Genomic DNA, 22549 nt, shown 5'->3' on the forward strand with positions numbered 1-22549 from the left:
TAACTTCTAATACATAATAATGCTAATAATAATACCATTTTTATATTTGAAGAAATGTCGTATTTAAACACACACAATTCGTAAAAACTGACGAACACGTTACTTAAGGGGTTCGGGCCCCGCTCAGGAAGAGCCTGGCTTGGTACACGAGTAGAAATATAGTTTATTTAACAGGACGCTACATAGCCTAATCGGTTCCATTACCTGCTCATAGCCTAATCGGTTCCATTACCTGCTCATAGCCTAATCGGTTCTGATCTTCGGGTCTAGGCCTGGTTCCCAATACAAAAAAAAAATTGTAGAATATCAAACATTAAAGATCCTGCTCTTTATCAGTATATTCATATTTTAGTAATGGAGTAAATAATGACAAATAATGAATCTAACATGACAGCCAAGTTGCCGAAGCTTCGTTAACTATAAGGAGCACTGCCAATTATGAATAGTGAATGATTCTAACCTCATGGTTAGATCAGCACCTCCAAAGGAGGTGCTGATTAGCACTGGTTAGCACCTCCAAAGGATACCTAATCAACCTGGCTGTGACTCGTACGTCAGGCTGCGAGCAGCCGTGTCCAACAGCCTGGTTGATCAGTCCAGCAACCAGGAGGCCTGGTCAACGACTGGGCCGCGGGGACGCTAAGCGCCGGAAGCACCTCAAGGTATGGTTTATTGAAGTATAAAATATTTTCACATTTGCCATTTATTGGCAGATGTGCTATTCATTTTACTATTTCATTCAGTGGGCGCCTGTAGCAGTATACAGTGGGCGCCTGTACCAGTATACAGTGGGCGCCTGTACCAGTATACAGTGGGCGCCTGTACCAGTATACTGCCTCACTTAACCAGTAACCGGGTTCTTCTCATACCAAACTTTACATGCGGCCTTAGTGCCTCTTCTTACTGGATCTCACCCAGAGTCACAGGCAAGTTACTAAGAACTGGCAGTAATAATCATTCTAGAGGAAAAGGGGGTAAATAACACTAAACAGATCTATCACCAACTGTACTTCTTAACTATATATACACATATGTATAGCACATAACACTGCAGGTGGCACAGTCACACAGGACACCAGGGAGTCCACTTCTATCTTCTAATCGTCCAGGGGTCTAACGACACGCTGGCTGGGGTCACCACATGACAGAACCTCACCCCAGGAGAAATGACAGCATGCTGCTGACGTCATAATGTATTCTTCCGTATGACCACAAGTTGACGTCTGGCCGTGACACGTGACCAAGTGGTCCCACTGTAGGTCGGGTCAGGACCGCCAATGTCAACCCTGGATGACCCCAGGGCACCTGAAAATGTTGTGACAAGTACTGTAGCACCATGATTCTTGCTGCATCATTTGTTCCAACAATGATCGAATGTTGCTGGGAGCCTTTAGCCGCACTCTATAGTCTCGAAAAAACTACGTAATTATTATTAATAAATTGTAGTTAGTGCTTGTATAAACAATAGCTCATCTTAGTCGTTTTATACTTGTAATCAGTATTAGATTTTGCGAATTCAGCGCGTTATCATGAACATGTTGGGAGGCCTAGTAGATAGAGGGTCAAGGCGCAGGCGGCGTGGGCGGGTAGCAGGCTCGCTCCAGCTTGTTGATAGTGTATATACCTCATGCCTTCACTACACAATATTATTGTAACTGTGCCAGTTCAAACCAAAATTATGTCACTGGGTACTGGAGTATTAACAATACCCGCAACGGTACGGCACGTGAAAGATTGAGCAAATAATGCTGGAGAGTGGAGGTGGTGGCGAAGCTTGGGCACTAGAGCGCCCCCAGCAGGGCACACTGGCAGTGGTTCACCGCCGGTGTATGCAGCAACACCCTCCAGGCAGTGCCAGAGCCCTGGTCGGAGCAGTGAGAGTGACTCAGGTGGTCTGCTAGTGGCGTGTGGGTAAACCGGTGACACAGTACGATGAAACTTTCAAAGATGAACCAGACCGTCCCTGATAGTGCCCGACGCCGGGTCTGCATCCTGGGTATTGTCAGCATGGTAAGATCTATCTCCTTTACACTACATAGTCGACTCCACAGTCTGTTACACTCTTAGGGCTGCCGGTCAACATTGCCCATTAGGCTATGTCACGGATAACAATCAAAATATCAGTGCCGTGAAAATTTATCTAGAGGAAAAGCGCTTATTGCCAAGCTGGGGCCAACCGAATGATGCATTCAGACTCGTGATTCAACCTTGACGATGGGCGGACGTCTGGGAAGTTCATAGATGTATCCGTTTTCCGACTAGCTCTTCGGGGAAGGGAGACGGTGTCCGGCGCGGATTGGCAGAGAGGTGCCGGTGGGTTGGCGGGGCTCCCGGCCTGCCTTTAAGGTGTTGGTGGCGGCAGTCTTTTGCTCTGCCGAAGGGCACTAGAAATTTTTTTACTTATTTGCTCATTTGAGCAAGATTCTATGAGGGGCCATCGAGATTTTGCCGCGACTTTGTTTGACGACCCAATGCTGTCTGTGCGGGTCTGGGGCCAGAGCCTTAAAATTCCTTCCTTAGGGACTCTTGGGGCTCCGCATATCTGTTTACCAATGTGTTTATCCGCCACAGATCGCGTTAGTTTCCGCTGACAGGCGACTTTAATACTGATGCAAGGCTTTGTGTTTTACCCTCCATGGGCCGCTGGGGCTTGTCCTGCACCTCTCTCGTCGTAGTGCTTAAATAAAAAATACACATTCATCAATTTTTAACATATAATTGCTAACTCTACAAAGCAATATTTGTAGAATGTGGATGAAACATTCAGAAAAAAGAGAGGTGCGATGAGAAAGTGAGTGAAGCACTGTTTAGGAACATTTCTAACACAATCACTGTTAAATCCTGTGTAACGCAGCCCATTATCTTAAACAGTGGCTAAATGTTTGTTAATCCAGCCGCCGCTTACCCCGTGTTTGTGAATGAAAACAACTGTACACTCAACCCATCCTGCCCAAGTTATAAGTCAAATACTGACCTTCGTTGATATAAAAGCAATTTTTTTTTACTTATACTTCAGAGAATTGATAGTTACCCACTTGGAGCTTTCGGTAGAGCTACGACCTTGCCTCTTGTTTGTTCGACGTTCGATCCCCGATGGTCCATGTGGTTGGGTACCGTTCCATCACCCATTCCTCATCCTAGATCCTTGTCCTCGTATTCCTTCCAAGTGCTGTATATCATACTATCTTAAGAACGATAAAGATACATTTCTTAACACATTTTCTTCACAAAAAATCCCTCCTGTGGATTTTTAATGTCAAGTCTAGAACATCGGTTGTGTTGTCCGTAGACTTATTTGCAAGTTTCATTTCACTTGTGTAATTTTTCAGAGGATAAGAGCGGAAAGGAGAGGGAAGGAGAAGGGACAGATTCTGAGATTTCTTAAAGTGTGACAAAAGAGGCGGCCGCGACTGGCCTATGACGCTCCCCTGCCTCATATGCTTCATGTGTCAAAGTTGAGCGAGGTTAGCGCCAAGGGTCATCCAGAACACACTAAAGACAGAATCTATGGATAACGATATATGTTTATTCATTTTAAATTGGCTTATTTCTTACTGGAATATTCCATGCCATTCAAAAACTAAAAATACCGATATAGGCCTTAATATCCCTCTTGTGGTTGATAGACCATATTAACCTTCCCGTTACACACACATCACACTAACGTGATGCATCAAATGAACAAATCCACAAGGGCCGTGACGACGATTCGAACCTGCGTCCGGGAGCATCCCAGACACTGCCTTAATCGACTGAGCTACGACAAGGTAAAAGGGTTGAAACCGAAGTTCTACTGAACTTACTGGATCCCGTAGCCTCTCCGAGGCACAAACCAGGATTTTACACCCCCCCCCCACGGCTACGGGATCCAGCAAGTTCAGTAGAACTTCGGTTTCAACTCTTACCCTGTCGTAGCTCAGTCGATTAAGGCAGTGTCTGGGATGCTCCCGGACGCAGGTTCGAATCCTCGTCACGGCCCTTGTGGATTTGTTCATTTAAACCTCCCGTAGTTGGTAGGCCTCAGGTATGGCTTACCTACCTAATCAGATATGGGTAGGCCACTGATCCCAAGAGATTAGCAGATGGGGTAATGAAAGACGACTGTGAACACTGCCCAAAAATGACTGACAACCTGCAAGAGGCAACTACTTTATCTTAATAAAATATCTCTACCATAAAAATTGTCACTTTGCCTAAACATTCAGGTTCAAATATGAGTAAATATATACCGACCGTAACTGGCGCCGACGACCCTTGCGCCCTGTACGATAAGAGTGATAACGTTACAAGTAAAATAAAGTGTATATACTAGTATAAAGCCATGATTCATTATCTACATAACTTAGTAATTTTTTATACGATTCAACCCATTTGAGAGAATCTAAAAACCATTTTCAGGAAGTGATCCTGGACCCGTATGTGGTACTCCAGTAAAACAGACATACCATGGTACACTCGAGGTAGTTTGATCATATATCTAAATAATTTATGATGTTTGACCTCCACAGCGGAATAGTTTATAACGCGCGCACTTAAAATGTCAGTACTGGTGACGCGTGGCGTGTTTCAGGTGATGGCCGCGGTACAAGTGGTGGCGCTGGTGGTCAAGCTGAGCTTTGTCGTCGCCCCCCAACACCGCGACATTCAGGGTAGGTACCCGGCACCCCTCACCCTCCCCTGCCTGCTCCTGCTACAACCACTTCCCTGTCACACACACACACAATCTGTACACCAGTTGATTGACAGTTGAGAGGCGGGACCAAAGAGCCAAAGCTCAACCCCCGCAAGCACAAATAGGCGAGTACACACCACACAATAAAAGGCTGTTACAAAAGTTGGAGCAACAGGCAGGAGTAAAAGGTAAAAAAAAATAATGTGCTTCAGTGGATAAGGGAGTATCTAAGCAACGGAGTAACTGAGGGGGCGGCGGGACATCAGAGTGGCGAGATGTCACCAGCAGGGTCCCACAGGGCTCTGTACTTTTACCAATCTTGTTACGGTACATGTAAACGAGCTTCCAGAGGGTAGACATTCCTCTCAATGTTTGCTGATGATGCAAAAAATTATGAGAAGATTCAAGATTTATGAAGGAAGAGACCACAGGACGACCTGGAAGAATGTCTAGAAAATGGCTACTAGAATTTAACTCTAAAAAGTGTAAAGTAATGAAATTAGGTGAAGGTAGCAGAAGGTTAAACACTAGGTACCATCTGGGAGGTGAAATCCTGCAAGAGGCGGCCTGGTAGAGGACCGGGCCGCGGGGACGCTAAGCCCCGAAACCCCTCTCACGTATCGTCAAGATAAAGGTCAAAGAGATCTGAGGGTTATCACACCGAACCTGTCCCCAGAAGCCCACATAAAAAGGATATCATCAGCGGCATATCCTAAATTTGCCAACGTCAGAATTTCCTTCGAAAGCTTTTGTAAGGAATCGTTCAGGACCTTGTATACCACTTGCGTTAGACCAATCCTGGAGTATGCAGTTCCAGCCTAGAGTCCATACCTAGTTAAGGCAAAGTTAGAGAAGATTCAGAGGTATGCCACCAGACTCGTCCCAGAACCGAGAGGTACGAGCTACGAGGAAAGGCTACGGGAGCTAACCTTACGTCTCTGGAAGAAGAGCAAGGAGAGACATGATCACCACCTACAAAATTCTCAGGGAATACCTAATCTTCCAGGCTATTCCCAGATACCTGGGACCAAGTAGTAGTTAGTTCCAGATACTTTTTTACAGCTACTGCTTATGGACTGCACCCTGGGGATGTGCGAGTCAGATATGCAGTATGCAGATACAAAAAATAAGCCTGGGAATCGACACATTAGACGGGTAGAAAGGCGGGATCCAGAAGATAATAATTCAATCCAGTAGAGACAAATAGCACACACTTTTGTACTATAGATACTGGTAGTTATGTTAAATATTTCTTCAACACTTTTATTTGTACATTATTAAGAGATCGATTGCGATATTTGTTAAAAAGACTGAGCAGAGTAGCGTGAAAATTATATAGAGTGAATGAAAAAAAATTAAATAGAAAACTGGTGGTTTAGCTTCGCAGGAAGGTCTTAAGAATAATGATTTATATATTAACTCGAGTAATTTCCCTGCTTGTGGGTAGTAACGAGGAAGGTGCGTGAATACACAAAGTTGACTAATTAATGCTACATTTCCCCGTGTGATGTTGGCAGTGTTGGCGATGTGCGGCGGGATGGCTGCCACCATTGCTGCCTACCTCCTCCTCACCACCAGACTACTCTTCCTCTTCTACAAGGTCAGTACCCGCACAACTTATTATTCACTCTTGTCCAGCCTCCCAATATATAATTACTTATTGTTACGGCCAGCTTGGGCCAGTAACAGTTCTTACTGTTAACGTGTCTTATAACTTCTTTATCCTACGAACTCAATGGTAAGTTTAAGAACTGGATGTGGCAAGTAGTAGTGCAAAGAATAAAGGGAGGGTAAACTGTATGCAATTACACCTTCACCAATATATTATCACCTTCAGCAGTATATATTATATATATATTATCCAAGTATTACTGTAAATATTTACACTGTCGCGTTCACTCGGGACACTCAATAAATTTGCAATGTTCATCAAGTCCCGGCAAGTCCACTACCTTCACATATACGTCGTCCTTGCTGAATGGCAATCACCAACGAGTTCACCTTCGACGTGGGCCAGTCCACACATCGTATCGTCACGATGTCCCAGTACCCCCACCATCTTCTCTCCAGAAACACTGGCAAAAGGCTTCAGCCACAAGCTGACACGGGTCTCAAATAATTACTTACAAGGGTAGCTAACACCCTGGCAGAAGTCACTAGCAGCACTTCTCAACAGACGCACTACTGTCGTCTCTTAACTCTTCTTGGCCAATTCCCGGGAACGTCGGTCCATACAAACTGCATAACTCCAGCAGCTAACGCGCTGCTAGTACCGACGGGGCCACTTTGTCCTCATACTGGACCAAGTCGAGACTTCTGGACTGCTTAGGGTGAACTGTTCTCCTCAGCGCAATCGCCTTACTACACCTCTGTGAACATAAAACGTCATTAACTAGACAGACAGTATACTAGGTGACCTTAGATATCACCCTTCCACCGGGGAATTGAAACTGTAATTGCTTTCACAACCTAGATGGTGTTGATATCGTTATGCCACCCACCAGAGGTCATCATCGTAGACCTCACCTTCTAACTGAGGTATGAAACAGGAGCCTTTCACCAACGCCACACCACCGCCAACAGATGGCGTTGTCTGCGTCTCACCTAATACCTGGGAGTTGGAGTGCAGGTCCATAGATGGCGCCGAAATCGCCACTCCACACTCCAGCAACGGTGTCGATACTATAACACTTATAGTAGCAATTTAGTCCAAAGTATCAATATGTAGTGATAGACCACCAAATAGGTGACTTTTGTATTACTGAATTTGGATAACTGGGAAAACTTTTTCAACGGTAGCATAAAGACCTAACCTAACCTCCCCTAGCAATACCAGGCCTAATACATGCTGTCGTAGGCCTACTATCAAGAACATGTATATGCTATATTTGGCCTAGGAATATTTAAAATGGGTTTTAACTTTATTTTTTCCGGAGTCTGTAAAATAGCAAGTACTTAAAGGGAATTATTGGTAGTGTGGAGTCATGTGGGAAGTCCTCATTTATTTCATTTATCTTACCTTCAGCGGACTATATAATGACTGTTATCATGTTCCTCACAGCTCCATACGGAGGGGGGGGGGAGGTCTTGTTTATTATAGCCATATTTAATTAATTAAGAATTAGCCCATTCAATGCTGAAATACTTAATTTGAACTTAAACTTATTTGGACAACTGAGTTGACGAAATTTGATTCTTAACTTATTTAACTTTTGAAGGCGCAGCCTCATGGCGTTTATTGTACATATATTTATGATTGTCGCTGAATAGGCTAAATATTATTACAAATTACCAATTAATTAATTATAGTTAAATTTAACTACAATTAAGAAGTGAATAATTAATATAAGAATGGCTGAGATGTTAGAGTATAGTGACCAGCTTGGTCGATCAATATAGCAACGGTAAGCTGGCGTCATACTCTGGGACATGGCATTAACCTCAAACACCACCAGCCGGTAATTGTAGTGTTAGACTCAAATTATCATTCTATGATTACTCATATTTAGATTCATCAATTGTAAAGAGTTAAATCAAGGCACTGACACTCACGCTAGCTTGTTGCTCCTCCCTCGCTCCTAGCATGTATGAAATGGTAAACAAATATATACTAGAACAGAGCTGGAGGACTTAGCGTCCTAACATGGGCCGGGGAATGACCTGTTCCGGTCCTGGACGTATAGAACAGCAGTAAGCGTCTGTAGTTACGCCGTAAAGCGTAGGTTTTAGCATTTGTATCTACTTTGTGAGAGCAAGAGTGAGTAATGGCGTCCCTCCGCCTCCAGTGGCAGATGGAGGCTTTCGTGCTATTCAATTATACGAAGCAACAACCTCCTTCTTTTATTGATTTGGTTGATTTATTCAAACCATGTTTTCAGTAAATTATAATTAGATATCAATTCAATCTCAGAGTTGTTTAGTAAGTTGTAAGCCTCAGATGCATAGCCTGATTTACTGCGCAGTTATAATTACGCGTCATTTTTTTCATTAGCTTTATTAACTTAAGCTGACAGTAACACTCATCACGTTTTAGTTTGATAATTTGTAATTAAAGTTATTTGGAGATTATTTCCCACTGGTGGCCTGTCATACATGTTGGTGCGTTTGGCAACAGTTACACCTAATAAGTTTTATCATTTCAGGAGGATAGGTTGATTCACTCTATAATATCCTCAATCACGCTCTCATACCCATCTCACTCATGCTCTCACAACCACTCATAACCAGCTCACTCGCTGGATATGAGTGGTTGTGAGAGCGTGGGTGAGCTGGATATAATTTCCATTACTATAGTGCCATGATACTACTTGACCACCATGCCAGATGCGGTACGAGGAGACGGCCGGGCCGGAGTGGTTGTGGTGGCTGGCGACCATGGCTCTGGTGATGTTCAACGCTATGCTGGTGGTGTGGTTCATCCTCCTGGAGGACGTGACGCAGGTCGTCGTCGCCTGCCTCGCCACCCTCGCCTACATCGTCTTCTTCAAGTTCGCCAAGGACGACATCATGACGCTTCGTCAGCACCACACCACCAAGGTGCTCCACTACTCTTTCTCTCTTTCTCCCTCATCTTGTCATACTTATGTCTCACATGTCTGATGTCTCACATGTCTTACATGTCTCATGTCTCACTTACAGAGCAGCGAGGAGACGACTTGAAGGATGAGTGGCGGCCACACCCAGGGCCACAGCCGGGGCCACACCCTGGGCCAGACCCAGGGCCACAGCCAGGGCCACAGCCGGGGCCACACCCGGCCTCCCCGCCTGAGGATGTTGGTGATCATGGTGTATTAGTGACAATACTGCCTCCACCCCTCTCTCTCTCTCTCTTGTTAATCATGTGCTGTGTCACACTCTCTTGTTCATGTGCTGTGTCACACTCTCTTGTTCATGTGCTGTGTCACACTCTCTTGTTCATGTGCTGTGTCACACTCTCTTGTTCATGTGCTGTGTCACACTCTCTTGTTCATGTGCTGTGTCACACTCTCTTGTTCATGTGCTGTGTCACACTCTCTTGTTCATGTGCTGTGTCACACTCTCTTGTTCATGTGCTGTGTCACACTCTCTTGTTCATGTGCTGTGTCACACTCTCTTGTTCATGTGCTGTGTCACACTCTCTTGTTCATGTGCTGTGTCACACTCTCTTGTTCATGTGCTGTGATACACTCTCTTGTTCATGTGCTGTGTCACACTCTCTTGTTCATGTGCTATGTCACACTCTCTTGTTCATGTGCTATGGCACACTCTCTTGTTCATGTGCTGTGTCACACTCTCTTGTTCATGTGCTGTGTCACACTCTCTTGTTCATGTGCTGTGTCACACTCTCTTGTTCATGTGCTATGTCACACTCTCTTGTTCATGTGCTGTGTCACACTCTCTTGTTCATGTGCTGTGTCACACTCTCTTGTTCATGTGCTGTGTCACACTCTCTTGTTCATGTGCTGTGTCACACTCTCTTGTTCATGTGCTGTGTCACACTCTCTTGTTCATGTGCTGTGTCACACTCTCTTGTTCATGTGCTGTGTCACACTCTCTTGTTCATGTGCTGTGTCACACTCTCTTGTTCATGTGCTGTGTCACACTCTCTTGTTCATGTGCTGTGATACACTCTCTTGTTCATGTGCTGTGTCACACTCTCTTGTTCATGTGCTATGTCACACTCTCTTGTTCATGTGCTATGGCACACTCTCTTGTTCATGTGCTGTGTCACACTCTCTTGTTCATGTGCTGTGTCACACTCTCTTGTTCATGTGCTGTGTCACACTCTCTTGTTCATGTGCTGTGTCACACTCTCTTGTTCATGTGCTATGTCACACTCTCTTGTTCATGTGCTGTGTCACACTCTCTTGTTCATGTGCTGTGTCACACTCTCTTGTTCATGTGCTGTGTCACACTCTCTTGTTCATGTGCTGTGTCACACTCTCTTGTTCATGTGCTGTGTCACACTCTCTTGTTCATGTGCTGTGTCACACTCTCTTGTTCATGTGCTGTGTCACACTCTCTTGTTCATGTGCTGTGTCACACTCTCTTGTTCATGTGCTGTGTCACACTCTCTTGTTCATGTGCTGTGTCACACTCTCTTGTTCATATGCTGTGATACTAAAGTCTTAACACATTAAAGATTCTCTCTCTATATACCTCGGAATTGGACACAATAAAACACTAACATTTCCACTAAGACATTTGTAGAACATTTAGTCCCTGATCGATAAGGCCGCCCAATCTTAAGATTAACTGACATCACCAGCACAGTCAGTGATGTCACTGTGTGTGTGTGGTACAGTTTAAGTACAGAGAGTACAGAGAGGTTCTGTCGCAGGGAGCCACAACAGCCGACTTGGTCATCAACAGGCGAGGCAAATCCTCATTGAAAGCAGAGCGTGTTGGTTGTGGGGGAGATCAGAGCGTCCCTGATGGGCTTATTAACTGGTCCTGAATGGTCGTCAATATATTCAGAGCCCCGTCTAGTACTCTCATTGTCAGGTGTGTGTGCTCAGATCGACGTTGTTGTTGTTTTCAATTTAGCTACTCAGAACGAAGTGTCCATGTAGCTATGGTGAGCCCGTAAACCTCAGGTCGACGGCTGAAACATTCTTTCATAGTAAGATCACACACCTGCCATCCTTAAACCTACATCACACACACACACCTGTCATCCCATAAAAATACGTCACACACACCTGTAATCCTTTAAACATGCATCACACACACTCACACTTGTCGCATCAGGTATCATGGTAGCTTATTAGCATTACCAACCGATCACAGGAGGTTTCGTGATAGGCATCATAAAGGTATAATGAAAATCTATGAGCATTACAAAAGTATAATGAAAGTCTACGGGCATTACAAAAGTATAATGAAAGTCTACGGGCATTACAAAAGTATAATGAGAGTCTACGGGCATTACAAATGTGCTGTACAATGGTAGTTATTGACCACATAATTATTTGCTCCGGTTCTTGGGCAGGGTAAGGTGATCATGAGGAGAATATGCTAAGCCAGTACAATTATATAGGATCTTAGAAGGGACATAAGGAGAAGTATGTGGGATATGACGGAGGGAAGGAATAGTGCCCAAACACTTAGACCATCGAGGATCGAACGCCGACGTGTAAGACGCGAGGCCGTCGCTGTACCGACCAGTCCAACTGGTCGTGTAAAGAAATACTACAGCATGAGGGGGTAAACATAGCCTTGGCAAGGCCTGGCCAGCTGTTAGAGGGGGAGATTAACGCTGCTTCCTGTATTGCTGCGGTTGGCATGACACGTGGGTCGTCTCAATTGGTCCTTGTTGGTGTACTCACCGCTGGGTCGCTGGGCCGCTGGGCCGCTGGGTCGTTGGGTCGCTGGGTCGCTGGGTCGCTGGGCCGCTGGGTCGTTGGGTCGCTGGGTCGCTGGGTCGCTGGGCCGCTGGGCCGCTGGGTCGTTGGGTCGCTCGGTCGCTGGGTCGCTGGGCCGCTGGGTCGTTGGGTCGCTGGGTCGCTGGGTCGCTGGGCCGCTGGGCCGCTGGGTCGTTGGGTCGCTGGGTCGCTGGGCCGCTGGGTCGCTGGGTCGGTGGGTCGCTGGTCGCTGGGTCGTGTTTGATGCCGTGCACACCACCTCAAGGCCGCCACGTGTCACCAAGGTCGTCCAGTGGGTAAGGGGAAGCTGGAAGATGTTGAAGGGTGACAAGTTGCAGCCGTGACTGTCTCTGGCCACCAGGTACACCTTCCCCGCTAGTGTGACCTGAGCTGTCATCAAATAATTTGAGAGGATTTGTCTGTATAATTGATAGATGTTCTCGTATTCATGGTGTATCTGGAGACCGTCATTGGCTTCATCAGTGCTGTGTGAATTTTCTGAAAGGAATCTATAAGTGTTGCTCCAGAATAGGACTTATAAAATGGAAAATAAGAACATTCCATTGCTCTAAAATCCTGCCCATGTTTTTTTGTGGTAAAGAAAAAATATAGAACTTCTGTGCAAAATGTACTGAAAGACCACTGTACCGCTAGCTTCGAATTGTATGGTTTTAGTACAACTGTGCTTCTTGTGGCAACACTTGGGTCGGCCGCTCTCTTACCTCACATAACCTATGTTGTCCAGAAACATAGAAAGCTTGTCAACCGATCATAACTCCTCTATAGTGATGATGCAATTGCTGGCAAAACATAGATGACGCTGAGTACATTGTTAATTAGTAGTACTGAAACATTCAAAATTAGGCGACGTATTAGTAGTATTCAATTCTAATTATCGATATGACTGAAAATATGGCGTGTTGGACATAAAAAACTGAGAGTGTAAATGACAACGTGAACATCGCCTATCGTAACACCAGCGTTATATCTGAGCTTATACATAAATACGGGTCAAGAAGCAGAGGGGAAACGGTATCGGAGAAGATGGACGATCACTGGCGAGTAATTTAAACACCTGGGGCCAGATTCACGAAGCATTTACGCAAGCACTTACGAACCTGTACATCTTGTCACAATCTTTGGCAGCTTTGTTTACAATTATTAAGCAGTTAATGAGCTCCGAAGCACCAGGAGGCTGTTTATAACAATAACAACAGTTGATTGGGAAGTTTTCATGCTTGTAAACTGTTTAATAAATGTAACCAAAGCCGTCAAAGATTGAGGAAAGATGTACACGTTCGTAAGTACTTGCGCAACTGCTTCGTGAATCTGGCCCCTGGAGGATATATTCAGTCCACCAAGAACCTCACAGATAAACAAATCCACAGGAGCCGTGATGAGGGATCGAACCTATGCGCTGGGGGTTCCCAGATAGATGCATGCTCTGTATTGTGGTATATCACGATGGTGTGACTTCTCTGTGCACTTCACAAGTATGTTACCTTGGGTAACTCTAGGTGGTCTCTCCACGCTTCTTGAAATAATTCCTGGTCCTTAAATGAATTGTTTTGTGTTGTCCACTAAGAGGGCAATAATTCGGATGCTGTATATAATTCTGCAGTTAATTCAGGTAGTTTTAATTCCACTAATCGTTTTATAGTTAAAGGAGATTAATATTGTTTCTGAAGCCCCAGCTCGGGGTGGAGGGCAGTTGGAACATCGTATTAAAGTGACAGAGACTAACGGAAAGGAACCAGACGACATAGAATGAGCTGAAAATCGACATTACTGAGCAAGATTACTGAGCATAATTACTGCCCGAAACGCTTTGCGTAATAGTGGCTTTAGGCATCGTATGTACTAGCTCTATCTATAAATCCATAAACTTTTTGTATCTCACCTTGTATATATGTAATTTACCTGAATAAATATTTGTATTTTTTTGTAAGATGAGCGAAAAGAGACAGAGAGAAAAGAAAATAAGAAACAAGGTTGTTTTAGGAAAACCCGACTAACTTATGACAACACACAAAGAAAGATAACTGACGGAAACTCCCATAGAATCGAGAGGAAAGGTGGAGCTAAAAACAAAACAAAATTAGTAAAAGGGCCGAGGATCAGAGCCAAAATACCGGTGACAACAAGAAGACACTTTCTACGACACGATGAAAAGAATGAGAACATCAATAATAATAGAAGCATATTAACATTATGAAAAAGTGACAGTGTTGAATAACAGCTGTTTTGCCTCTGGGGCCCTAGAGCGAATCCTAATTATACAAATAATAATAATAATAATAATAAAATAAAACAAAAATATATTTGTTAGCCACAGCCAACAGAGAGGCTAATAAAAGAAAACGTGAAAGAAACCGTGACAGAGAAAGCGTAAAAATAGGGGATTCTTCATTAAAAAACGCTAATAGGAGGAAAAACAGTAGAGTAAAATTACTATGAAGCTACAATTTTAGTACAGACAATGAGCTGAGAGTCTATATAAGAGATGGGACACGAGAATGGAGTAAAGGAACGTTCCCGGCCAATGCAGTTTAGGGAAACCATGTTTCGCCTGTCCCCCTTAACCATGTTTAATCTAACATTTTTGTTTATTTTATTTATATATACAATAGTTCTTACATTCTTGTACAGCCACTAGCACGCATAACATTTCGGGCAAGTCTTTAATATTAATTTCCTCCGGAAATACGACCCGCCAAATCGTTTAACAACCAGGTACCCATTCACTACTGGGTGAACCAAGACTACAGTTAAGGATTGGCGCCCGGTCAATCCTCCCCGGCCAGGATACGAACCCAGGCCAAAGTGCTCGCGAAGCCCTGGCCGAGTGCTTAAACCCTGCACCATGGCCATGTGGCCACGTCTTGATGCCATGTCTGGTCCACCTTCCCAGTCAAGTCTAAGTTCACTTCTCCAGCCATGTTTGGTCCATCTTTTTGGCCATGTCTGGTTCACCTTCCTGGCCATGTCTGGCCCACTTTCCCCACCATGTTTGCCTCGTTTTCCCGGTTAAGTATGGCCCACCTCCCTGGTCATCTTTGGCCCATCTTTTTTATCCATGTTTGGTAGGGGTACAGTGCCAATTTTATAGGTGCCGGAGCTCTGGTGGGCCTGACAAAAGCCTGTCATTTCTTATCCTGTTTCTATATGTCACACGATTAACAATGTCATGTTTATACTCACTAATTATCATAAAATATAATTATTAAGCAAAAAAGAAAAAACATCAATCATGTATTTATCAATTTAAGAAGTTAAAACACTCAGTGCTCACAAAATACAACCAGTGAGAAGTTTCACACCAGTTTCCATAAAGGATCAGGTGAGAGATGTTTTCAGGGGTGTGAAGCAACTTTTGTCGTGGTGTCATCTGGTGATCTGTGGCACCGCAGCCATGATATATGGCATATGGCTCTGGATGCCACTGAACTAGAGGAGGTCCATGTAGTTTAACAAACATAAGTGCTGATACATGATTCATGAGAATTCTTGAGTGTTGTTGTTATGAGGTTCATGTGAGTGAATCCCCCATAAATGATTAATTCCATAAACTTCTCTCACTGAATCACCTTCTGCAAGTTCTAATCTGTGATTAAGACAGTGCCAGATTATTAAATCAGGTTAATGTTCCTTGAGAATTGTTGCAACGCCAGATTTGTCACCAAGCATGACACTTGCCCCATCACCAGCATATACTACAAGGTTCTGTTTCAAATATAAGTCATCAAACCCATGATAATTGAGACAGTTCAATAGATGCCTAGCAATAGTTGGTGCTCTCTGACCAGGTAGTTCAATTAGATCTAAGAACATGAAATGGGGATTACCTTCCTTATCACTTTCACATTTCAAGTAAACTATCAAGGTTGTTTTAATGCTCAGGCTTGTTGATTCATCAATGAGAACATAAATGTTATCATTTATCTGCTTGATATGCTGGCAAATTTTATTTTTCATATTAATGGTTACGTGATTAATTATCTCTGTGGCACTAGTGCGGGAGTGCAGTACCATTTTTTTTTTTGAGATATATACAAGAGTTGTTACATTCTTGTACAACCACTAGTACGCGTAGCGTTTCAGGCAAGTCCTTAATCCTATGGGCCCTGGAATACGATCCCCTGCCGCGAAGAATCGTTTTTTCATCCAAGTACACATTTTACTGTTGCGTTAAACAGAGGCTACAGTTAAGGAATTGCGCCCAGTAAATCCTCCCCGGCCAGGATACGAACCCATGACATAGCGCTCGCGGAACGCCAGGCGAGTGTCTTACCACTACACCACGGAGACTGCTAAATTCCAATGTCAACACAATTTTACTTTTGTAGTTCTAGTAAGCCAAAGTGATCAGAGTATGGTCTGACAGTCTGAGCTAAATAATATGCAGAACACAAAATTGAACAAGTTGTCTTTAGACGCGAAGCATTCATTGCATCACACAATGTTCCAAGAACATCTTCACTAGCTACATGTTCAACACGTAAAGCAGCAGTGTGATCTTTCAATAGTTTATGATCAACAATTTTGTTCTGAGAGACTTCAAGCGTGTTCTTGGATGTGCTCCATAATAGTGTACTTAGTACATCTGTCACTCATTTGATAGTCTTAAACCCTTAGAAGTGAAAAGTGTTACATTACTTATGTTTGCACACACTTCACACCCAAGTTCATCATCCCTGAAGTCTAACCATGGATAAGTTTCCTTTTCCCTACACCATTTCTTCAGTCCAAACACCTGAACAGGGATACAAGTTACACTTCAAAGCATCATTACATTCTGAATTGCACATGAATCCAGTTTGAAAATTTGAACCAGAGAAGCCGTCAAGACACAACTCTTGCCATTTTCACTGTTACCATTATCAGTCTCCTGTACGTTATTCTTCTTACACTCCTCATTTTGCTTTGGAAAGAAGGAAGTCAATATTGTTTTGCTTAGAAGCCATGATGGGGTTTGTGAGAAAAAAATCTTCTGTATTAGAGAGAAATCTACAGACCACCAGACGGTAACACTAGCTCTCCACATATGTCAGTTACGTAAATTAGAAACTGTACTTGTGGTCAGTATGGAGCCTATTGTTGATGTGACGATTACATCAGAATCATTTGTATATCATACATCACATGAACATCCTACATCGATAGATAATATCTAAACCATACAGTATGGATCCAACATGACACTGCCACAATGGTGACATCCGCCAATCGGCCTATGAATCCCCACGAGACTTTGTATATGTAATCTCAAGAATCTAGAAGCTTCGACAAGAAATTGTCTTAATTAATAAACTATTGGAACAGATTTGACTTCCGGTAATGGTTAATTAAAATCTGTTATAAAGAATCGATTTGTACTATAATTACCTATAATCATTAAATCCAATATATATATTATAATCCCACTTTACCTCAAATTAATCGTTTAGACGAGAAATATATCATAAATATATCATGACCAGTCAACGGCCTACAGAGAGCATGGTGGGAGTGGCTGGGACCTTAAGCGCCCAGGCCAGATCGTTCTGTTTACAAACAGGGAACACGTGCGGGGGTGCTTTGAGACATTTTCAAGACAATACCGCACGAACTAATCATAAATTACCAGCGATTACTCTCTAAGATACTTAGAGAGCTCCTAGACTATATATCAGAACAAATCCTGATACATTTATCTAAATACCAGTGTAGAGAGTGGCCCCTTACCCAGCACGTGAGGTCGCCTCCACCACCACAGAATCCTATCCTGACAAACGCTAGATTTTTTATATAAAAATACAGTACTTTATCTCATCAAGAGAGATCTTAAATCTAGCATCTTGTCAGATGGCATCGGTTCTAATTTTTTGGGTAAGTTATTAATAATTATTAAGTGTTTTGTAGAGTGTAAATTAGCCAATTACATGCTTTATAACTTAACATAATACGTCCCTTTTAAACTGGTAATCATTAAGGCACGAGGTAACACCCCAATATCCAGTAGGCATTTGAATTTTCAATTAACTTTTCAATTAACTTAATCGTTTCATTTTAATCTGTATATATAACTTTCTGCATATATAATTTATCTGATTCATCAATTTATCAATTGCTCTCATAGTTATCACCAATTTATCATATTAGTTTTATCATATTGCATATAATATCTTGCTTATATAATACAACTAACTTGTTATATTACTAGTATTTCATTATTGGCTGCAAGATCTCAGAGTTAGGCTACACTGTGTACAGTGCTCAGATCATTTGATTATTGAACAGAACCAGTATTTACAGTCATAGTACTGTGTTTATAATGTTATCCGCTGTATAAAATACGATGCTGAGGTGTTGAAATGCCTGCAGGTTGACTGTTGTTCTCCAATTAAAAACCCTATTCACCCTTAAAGAACACTGCCTCTCAACTACAGCCATTTATCTGTATAAAAAAAACAAGAGGAGTCACTGGCTTTACAACCCAAACTTGGGACTTTTGTAAAAGCTAAGAATTTAGTTTATTTGTTTTGCATTCTTATTTTATAATAATATATACAGTACTAAATTTCAAATCCAAGTTCATTATTGAACTTGGAACATTATTGAACATTGTTGAACTTGAACTTCATACTCTTCATTAAATTATCCTGGCATTTTTCGCACACTCCACACCATGCTAGGTGACACACCGCCACACCATGCTAGGTGACACACCTCCACACCATGCTAGGTGACACCTTCACAACATGCTAGGTGACACACCTCCACACCATGCTAGGTGACACACCGCCACACCATGCTAGGTGACACACCTCCACACCATGCTAGGTGACACACTGCCCCCATGATGCTAGGTGACACACTGCCCCATGGTGCTAGGTGACACACTGCCCCACGGTGCTAGGTGACACCTCACCATGCTAGGTGACACACCTCCACACCATGCTAGGTGAAACACCTCCACACCATGCTAGGTGACACACCTCCACACCATGCTAGGTGACACACCGCCACACCATGTTAGGTGACACACTGCCACACCATGCTAGGTGACACACTGCCACACCATGCTAGGTGACACACCGCCACACCATGCTAGGTGACACACCTCCACACCATGCTAGGTGACACACCGCCACACCATGCTAGGTGACACACCACACCATGCTAGGTGACACACTGCCCCATGGTGCTAGGTGACACACTGCCCCATGGTGCTAGGTGACACACTGCCCCACGGTGCTAGGTGACACCTCACCATGCTAGGTGACACACCTCCACACTATCAACCAGGTAACCATGCTAGGTGACACACTGCCACACCATGCTAGGTGACACACCGCCACACCATGCTAGGTGACACACCGCCACACCATGTTAGGTGACACACTGCCACACCATGCTAGGTGACACACTGCCACACCATGCTAGGTGACACACCTCCACACCATACTAGGTGACACTGCCACACCATGCTAGGTGACACACCGCCACACCATGCTAGGTGACACACCGCCACACCATGCCAGGTGACACACCGCCACACCATGCTAGGTGACACACCTCCACACCATGCTAGGTGACACCTCCACACCATGCTAGGTGACACACCTCCACACCATGCTAGGTGACACACTGCCACACCATGCTAGGTGACACATCGCCACACCATGCTAGGTGACACACTGCCACAGCATGTTAGGTGACACACCGCCACACCATGCAAGGTGACACACCGCCACACCATGCTAGGTGACACACCGCCACACCATGCTAGGTGACACACCGCCACACCATGCTAGGTGACACACCGCCACGCCATGCTAGGTGACACACCGCCACACCATGCTAGGTGACACACCGCCACACCATGCTAGGTGACACCCATACTACACTTTCTGTAATAGTCGGCAATGTTGTACAGCAAATTACTTTTCAGAAATTAACGACAGGAATTTAATATTACTTGATGCTATAAAAACATTCCCAACACACGTGGCCTTTATTGAGAGTGTAGGACCAGTAATTACTTTGAGTATGTTACACTTGTGAACTCACCTACGTGTGCCTGCAGGACCTTCAGCTCTTGGGCCCTGGTTTATACAACTGTCGCTTATCTAATGCAATGACTCCAGACCCAAATAATAATAATTCATTGTGTCGAGGGACAGGAAGCCAGAGTGTATTCATACACTTTAGGCTTATATCTAACCCCCCCCCCCCAAGGTCGACTTACACTGAATAAGTTATTTGTGATTGTTTTATGACTCAGCACCAGGCCCTGATTCTTGGAACTTAAATATTTATCAAGGAATGTAATAAAAACACTATCGCAGGCCCATCACATTGTGTGGAGACAAATCCTAGATACTGGCGTTATCCCTGACATACTAAAAACAGCAGAGATAGCACCGCTCCATAAAGGAGGAATTAAGGCACAGGCAAAACATTACAGACCGACAGCATTAACATCGCACATCATAAAAATCTTTGAAAGAGAGTTAAGAAGTAAGATCACAAAATACATGGAATCACAGCATCTCCATAACCCCGGACAACATGGTTTCAGAACAGGGCGCTCTTGCCTGTCGCAGTTGCTGGACCACTATGATATGGTATTAGATACCATGGAAGACAAACAAAATGCTGATGTAATTTACACAAATTTCACAAAAGCCTTCGACATGTGACCATGGTGTTATTGCACACAAATGCGTTCAAAAGGAATTACCGGGAAAATAGGCAGATGGATCTACAGTTTCCTGATTAACAGAACCCAATGTGTAATAGTCAACAAAATAAAATCCAGCCCATCAACCGTGAAGAGCTCAGTCCCCCAGGGTACTGTGCTTGCTCCAGTACTTTTTCTCATTCTCATATCGGACATAGACAAGGACACAATCTATAGTACTGTATCATCCTTTGCAAATGACACTAGGATTTTAATGAGAGTTGGCAACATAGAGGACAAGGCAAGCCTCCAATCAGATATAAATCAAGTCTTTCAATGGGCTACAGAAAATAATATGGTGAACAAATCCACAAGGGCCGTGACGAGGATTCGAACCTGCGTCCAAGAGCATCCCAGACGCTGCCTTAATCGACTGAGCTACGACATGGTCAAAAGAGTTGAAACCGAAGTTCTACTGAACTTACTGGATCCTGCAGTCTCTTCGAGAGACAAACCAGGATTTTACACAACTCCCCCCATGCACTTGAGCCTTTTAGAGATAAATCTAAGCTCACTCTGTATGATATGGCAACCTATCTTATTACCATGGATAAATTACCTGAAATCCTTGCACTGTACCCACATTTTGCTTCCAGTAGATGAACGACATATGAGATTCAGAAACAAGTAGTGTATTGTGAGGACTAATAATAAACAGAAGCTCCCCTATGACTCTGTAATATCCCCATTGGCCAAACTATTATGTATTAACGACAAGACCTACCATTAATGTATGATGACTTACTGTAAATATGTAGCTCTTGTAATAGCACTTTCTCTGTAACTAGCTGACATTGTATCTATAAGGTGTGAAGGATTGAAGAAATTGTTTATGTAATAATCTAAGATGAGGTCTGATAAAGACCTTTTGTGCCCTCTGTAATGCTTTTGCGCTACCGCTCACAGGATGAGTATGGGGTGCACAATAAACTAGCCGCCTTCGGCAGCAACAATCAATCCCCCCATGCACTCGAACTATGTCAATAGGCCGTTCTCCATCTTCGCCCTTACGGCCTTTGTGGATTTGTTCATTTCATGCATCACGTTATTATGATTTCTGTGTGTAAATAATATGGTATTTAATGAAGATAAGTTCCAGTTCCTGCGCTACGGAAAAAATGAAAATATAAAAACTGAACCTATGTATAAAACTCAGTCAAATCATACCATAGAACGAAAAAGCAATGTAAAGGATTTGGGTGTACTCATGTCGGAAGACCTTACCTTTAAAGAACACAATAAAGTAGCCGTCACAACTGCAAGAAAAAAAAACCAGGTTGGATAACAAGAACTTTTCACACTAGAGATGCTATACCGATGATGATACTCTTCAAGACGCTAGTGTTCTCTAGAGTGGAGTACAGTTGCACAATGACAGGCCCTTTCAAAGCTGGAGAAATTGCTGACCTGGAGAGCGTGCAGAGATCCTTAACTGCTAGAATTCACTCAGTAAAACATCTAAACTACTGGGACTGACTAAAATGCCTAAATCTGTATTCTCTCGAGTGTAGGCGGGAGAGATACATAATAATTTATACGTAGAAAATATTAGAGGGGCTGGTCCCAAACCTGCACACAGAAATAACACCACATGAGACCAAAAGGCATGGCAGGATGTGCAGAATACCCCTGTTGAAGAGCAGAGGTGCAACAGGTATTCTGAGAGAGAACTATCAACATCAGAGGCCCGAGACTGTTCAACACGCTTCCACTACACATAAGGGACATAACTGGCCGACTCCTCACAGTGTTCAAGAGAGAACTTGACAAGCACGTCCAAGGATACCAGATCAACCAGGCTGCGACTCA

At 43.6% G+C, this 22549-nt stretch overlaps 2 protein-coding genes and 1 long non-coding RNA gene across 4 annotated transcripts; 1 reads left to right on the plus strand and 2 right to left on the minus strand.

The window, feature by feature from the left end:
* Positions 1–991: 991 nt before the first annotated feature.
* LOC138365857 (uncharacterized) lies at positions 992–8989 on the minus strand. 2 transcript variants are annotated; one of them, XR_011229053.1, is made up of 3 exons: positions 7090–8989; positions 3032–3169; positions 992–2677 (listed from the first exon to the last, which is right to left on the minus strand). It is a non-coding gene; the product is annotated as an uncharacterized lncRNA (long non-coding RNA). The 2 variants fall into 2 exon arrangements; XR_011229052.1 differs by lacking the exon at positions 7090–8989 and having other exon boundaries at positions 3032–3793.
* Positions 1870–10846, plus strand: LOC123754360 (uncharacterized). The gene is made up of 5 exons (XM_045736699.2): positions 1870–2010; positions 4571–4649; positions 6190–6272; positions 8996–9208; positions 9311–10846. The coding sequence occupies exons 1-5, from the start codon at positions 1933–1935 to the stop codon at positions 9329–9331; spliced, it is 474 nt and encodes a 157-aa protein (XP_045592655.1). The 5' UTR covers positions 1870–1932; the 3' UTR covers positions 9332–10846.
* LOC123754359 (uncharacterized) lies at positions 9509–18814 on the minus strand. The gene has a single exon (XM_069326438.1). It carries the CDS (start codon positions 12410–12412, stop codon positions 11891–11893), a length of 522 nt encoding a protein of 173 aa, XP_069182539.1. The 5' UTR covers positions 12413–18814; the 3' UTR covers positions 9509–11890.
* Between the last annotated feature and the right edge of the window lie 3735 nt (positions 18815–22549).

Source organism: Procambarus clarkii, chromosome 18, assembly GCF_040958095.1.
Source record: "Procambarus clarkii isolate CNS0578487 chromosome 18, FALCON_Pclarkii_2.0, whole genome shotgun sequence".
NCBI lineage: Eukaryota > Metazoa > Arthropoda > Malacostraca > Decapoda > Cambaridae > Procambarus > Procambarus clarkii.

Bases quoted from the DNA above. Each gene is read 5' to 3' on its own strand.
- LOC123754360 (XM_045736699.2), top strand. From the start codon at position 1,933: ATGAAACTTTCAAAGATGAACCAGACCGTCCCTGATAGTGCCCGACGC. The intron at 4,650-6,189 runs GTAGGTACCCGG...TGATGTTGGCAG, and splicing joins CCAACACCGCGACATTCAGG to TGTTGGCGATGTGCGGCGGG. The intron at 9,209-9,310 runs GTGCTCCACTAC...TCTCACTTACAG, and splicing joins GTCAGCACCACACCACCAAG to AGCAGCGAGGAGACGACTTG.
- LOC123754359 (XM_069326438.1), bottom strand. From the start codon at position 12,412: ATGACAGCTCAGGTCACACTAGCGGGGAAGGTGTACCTGGTGGCCAGA.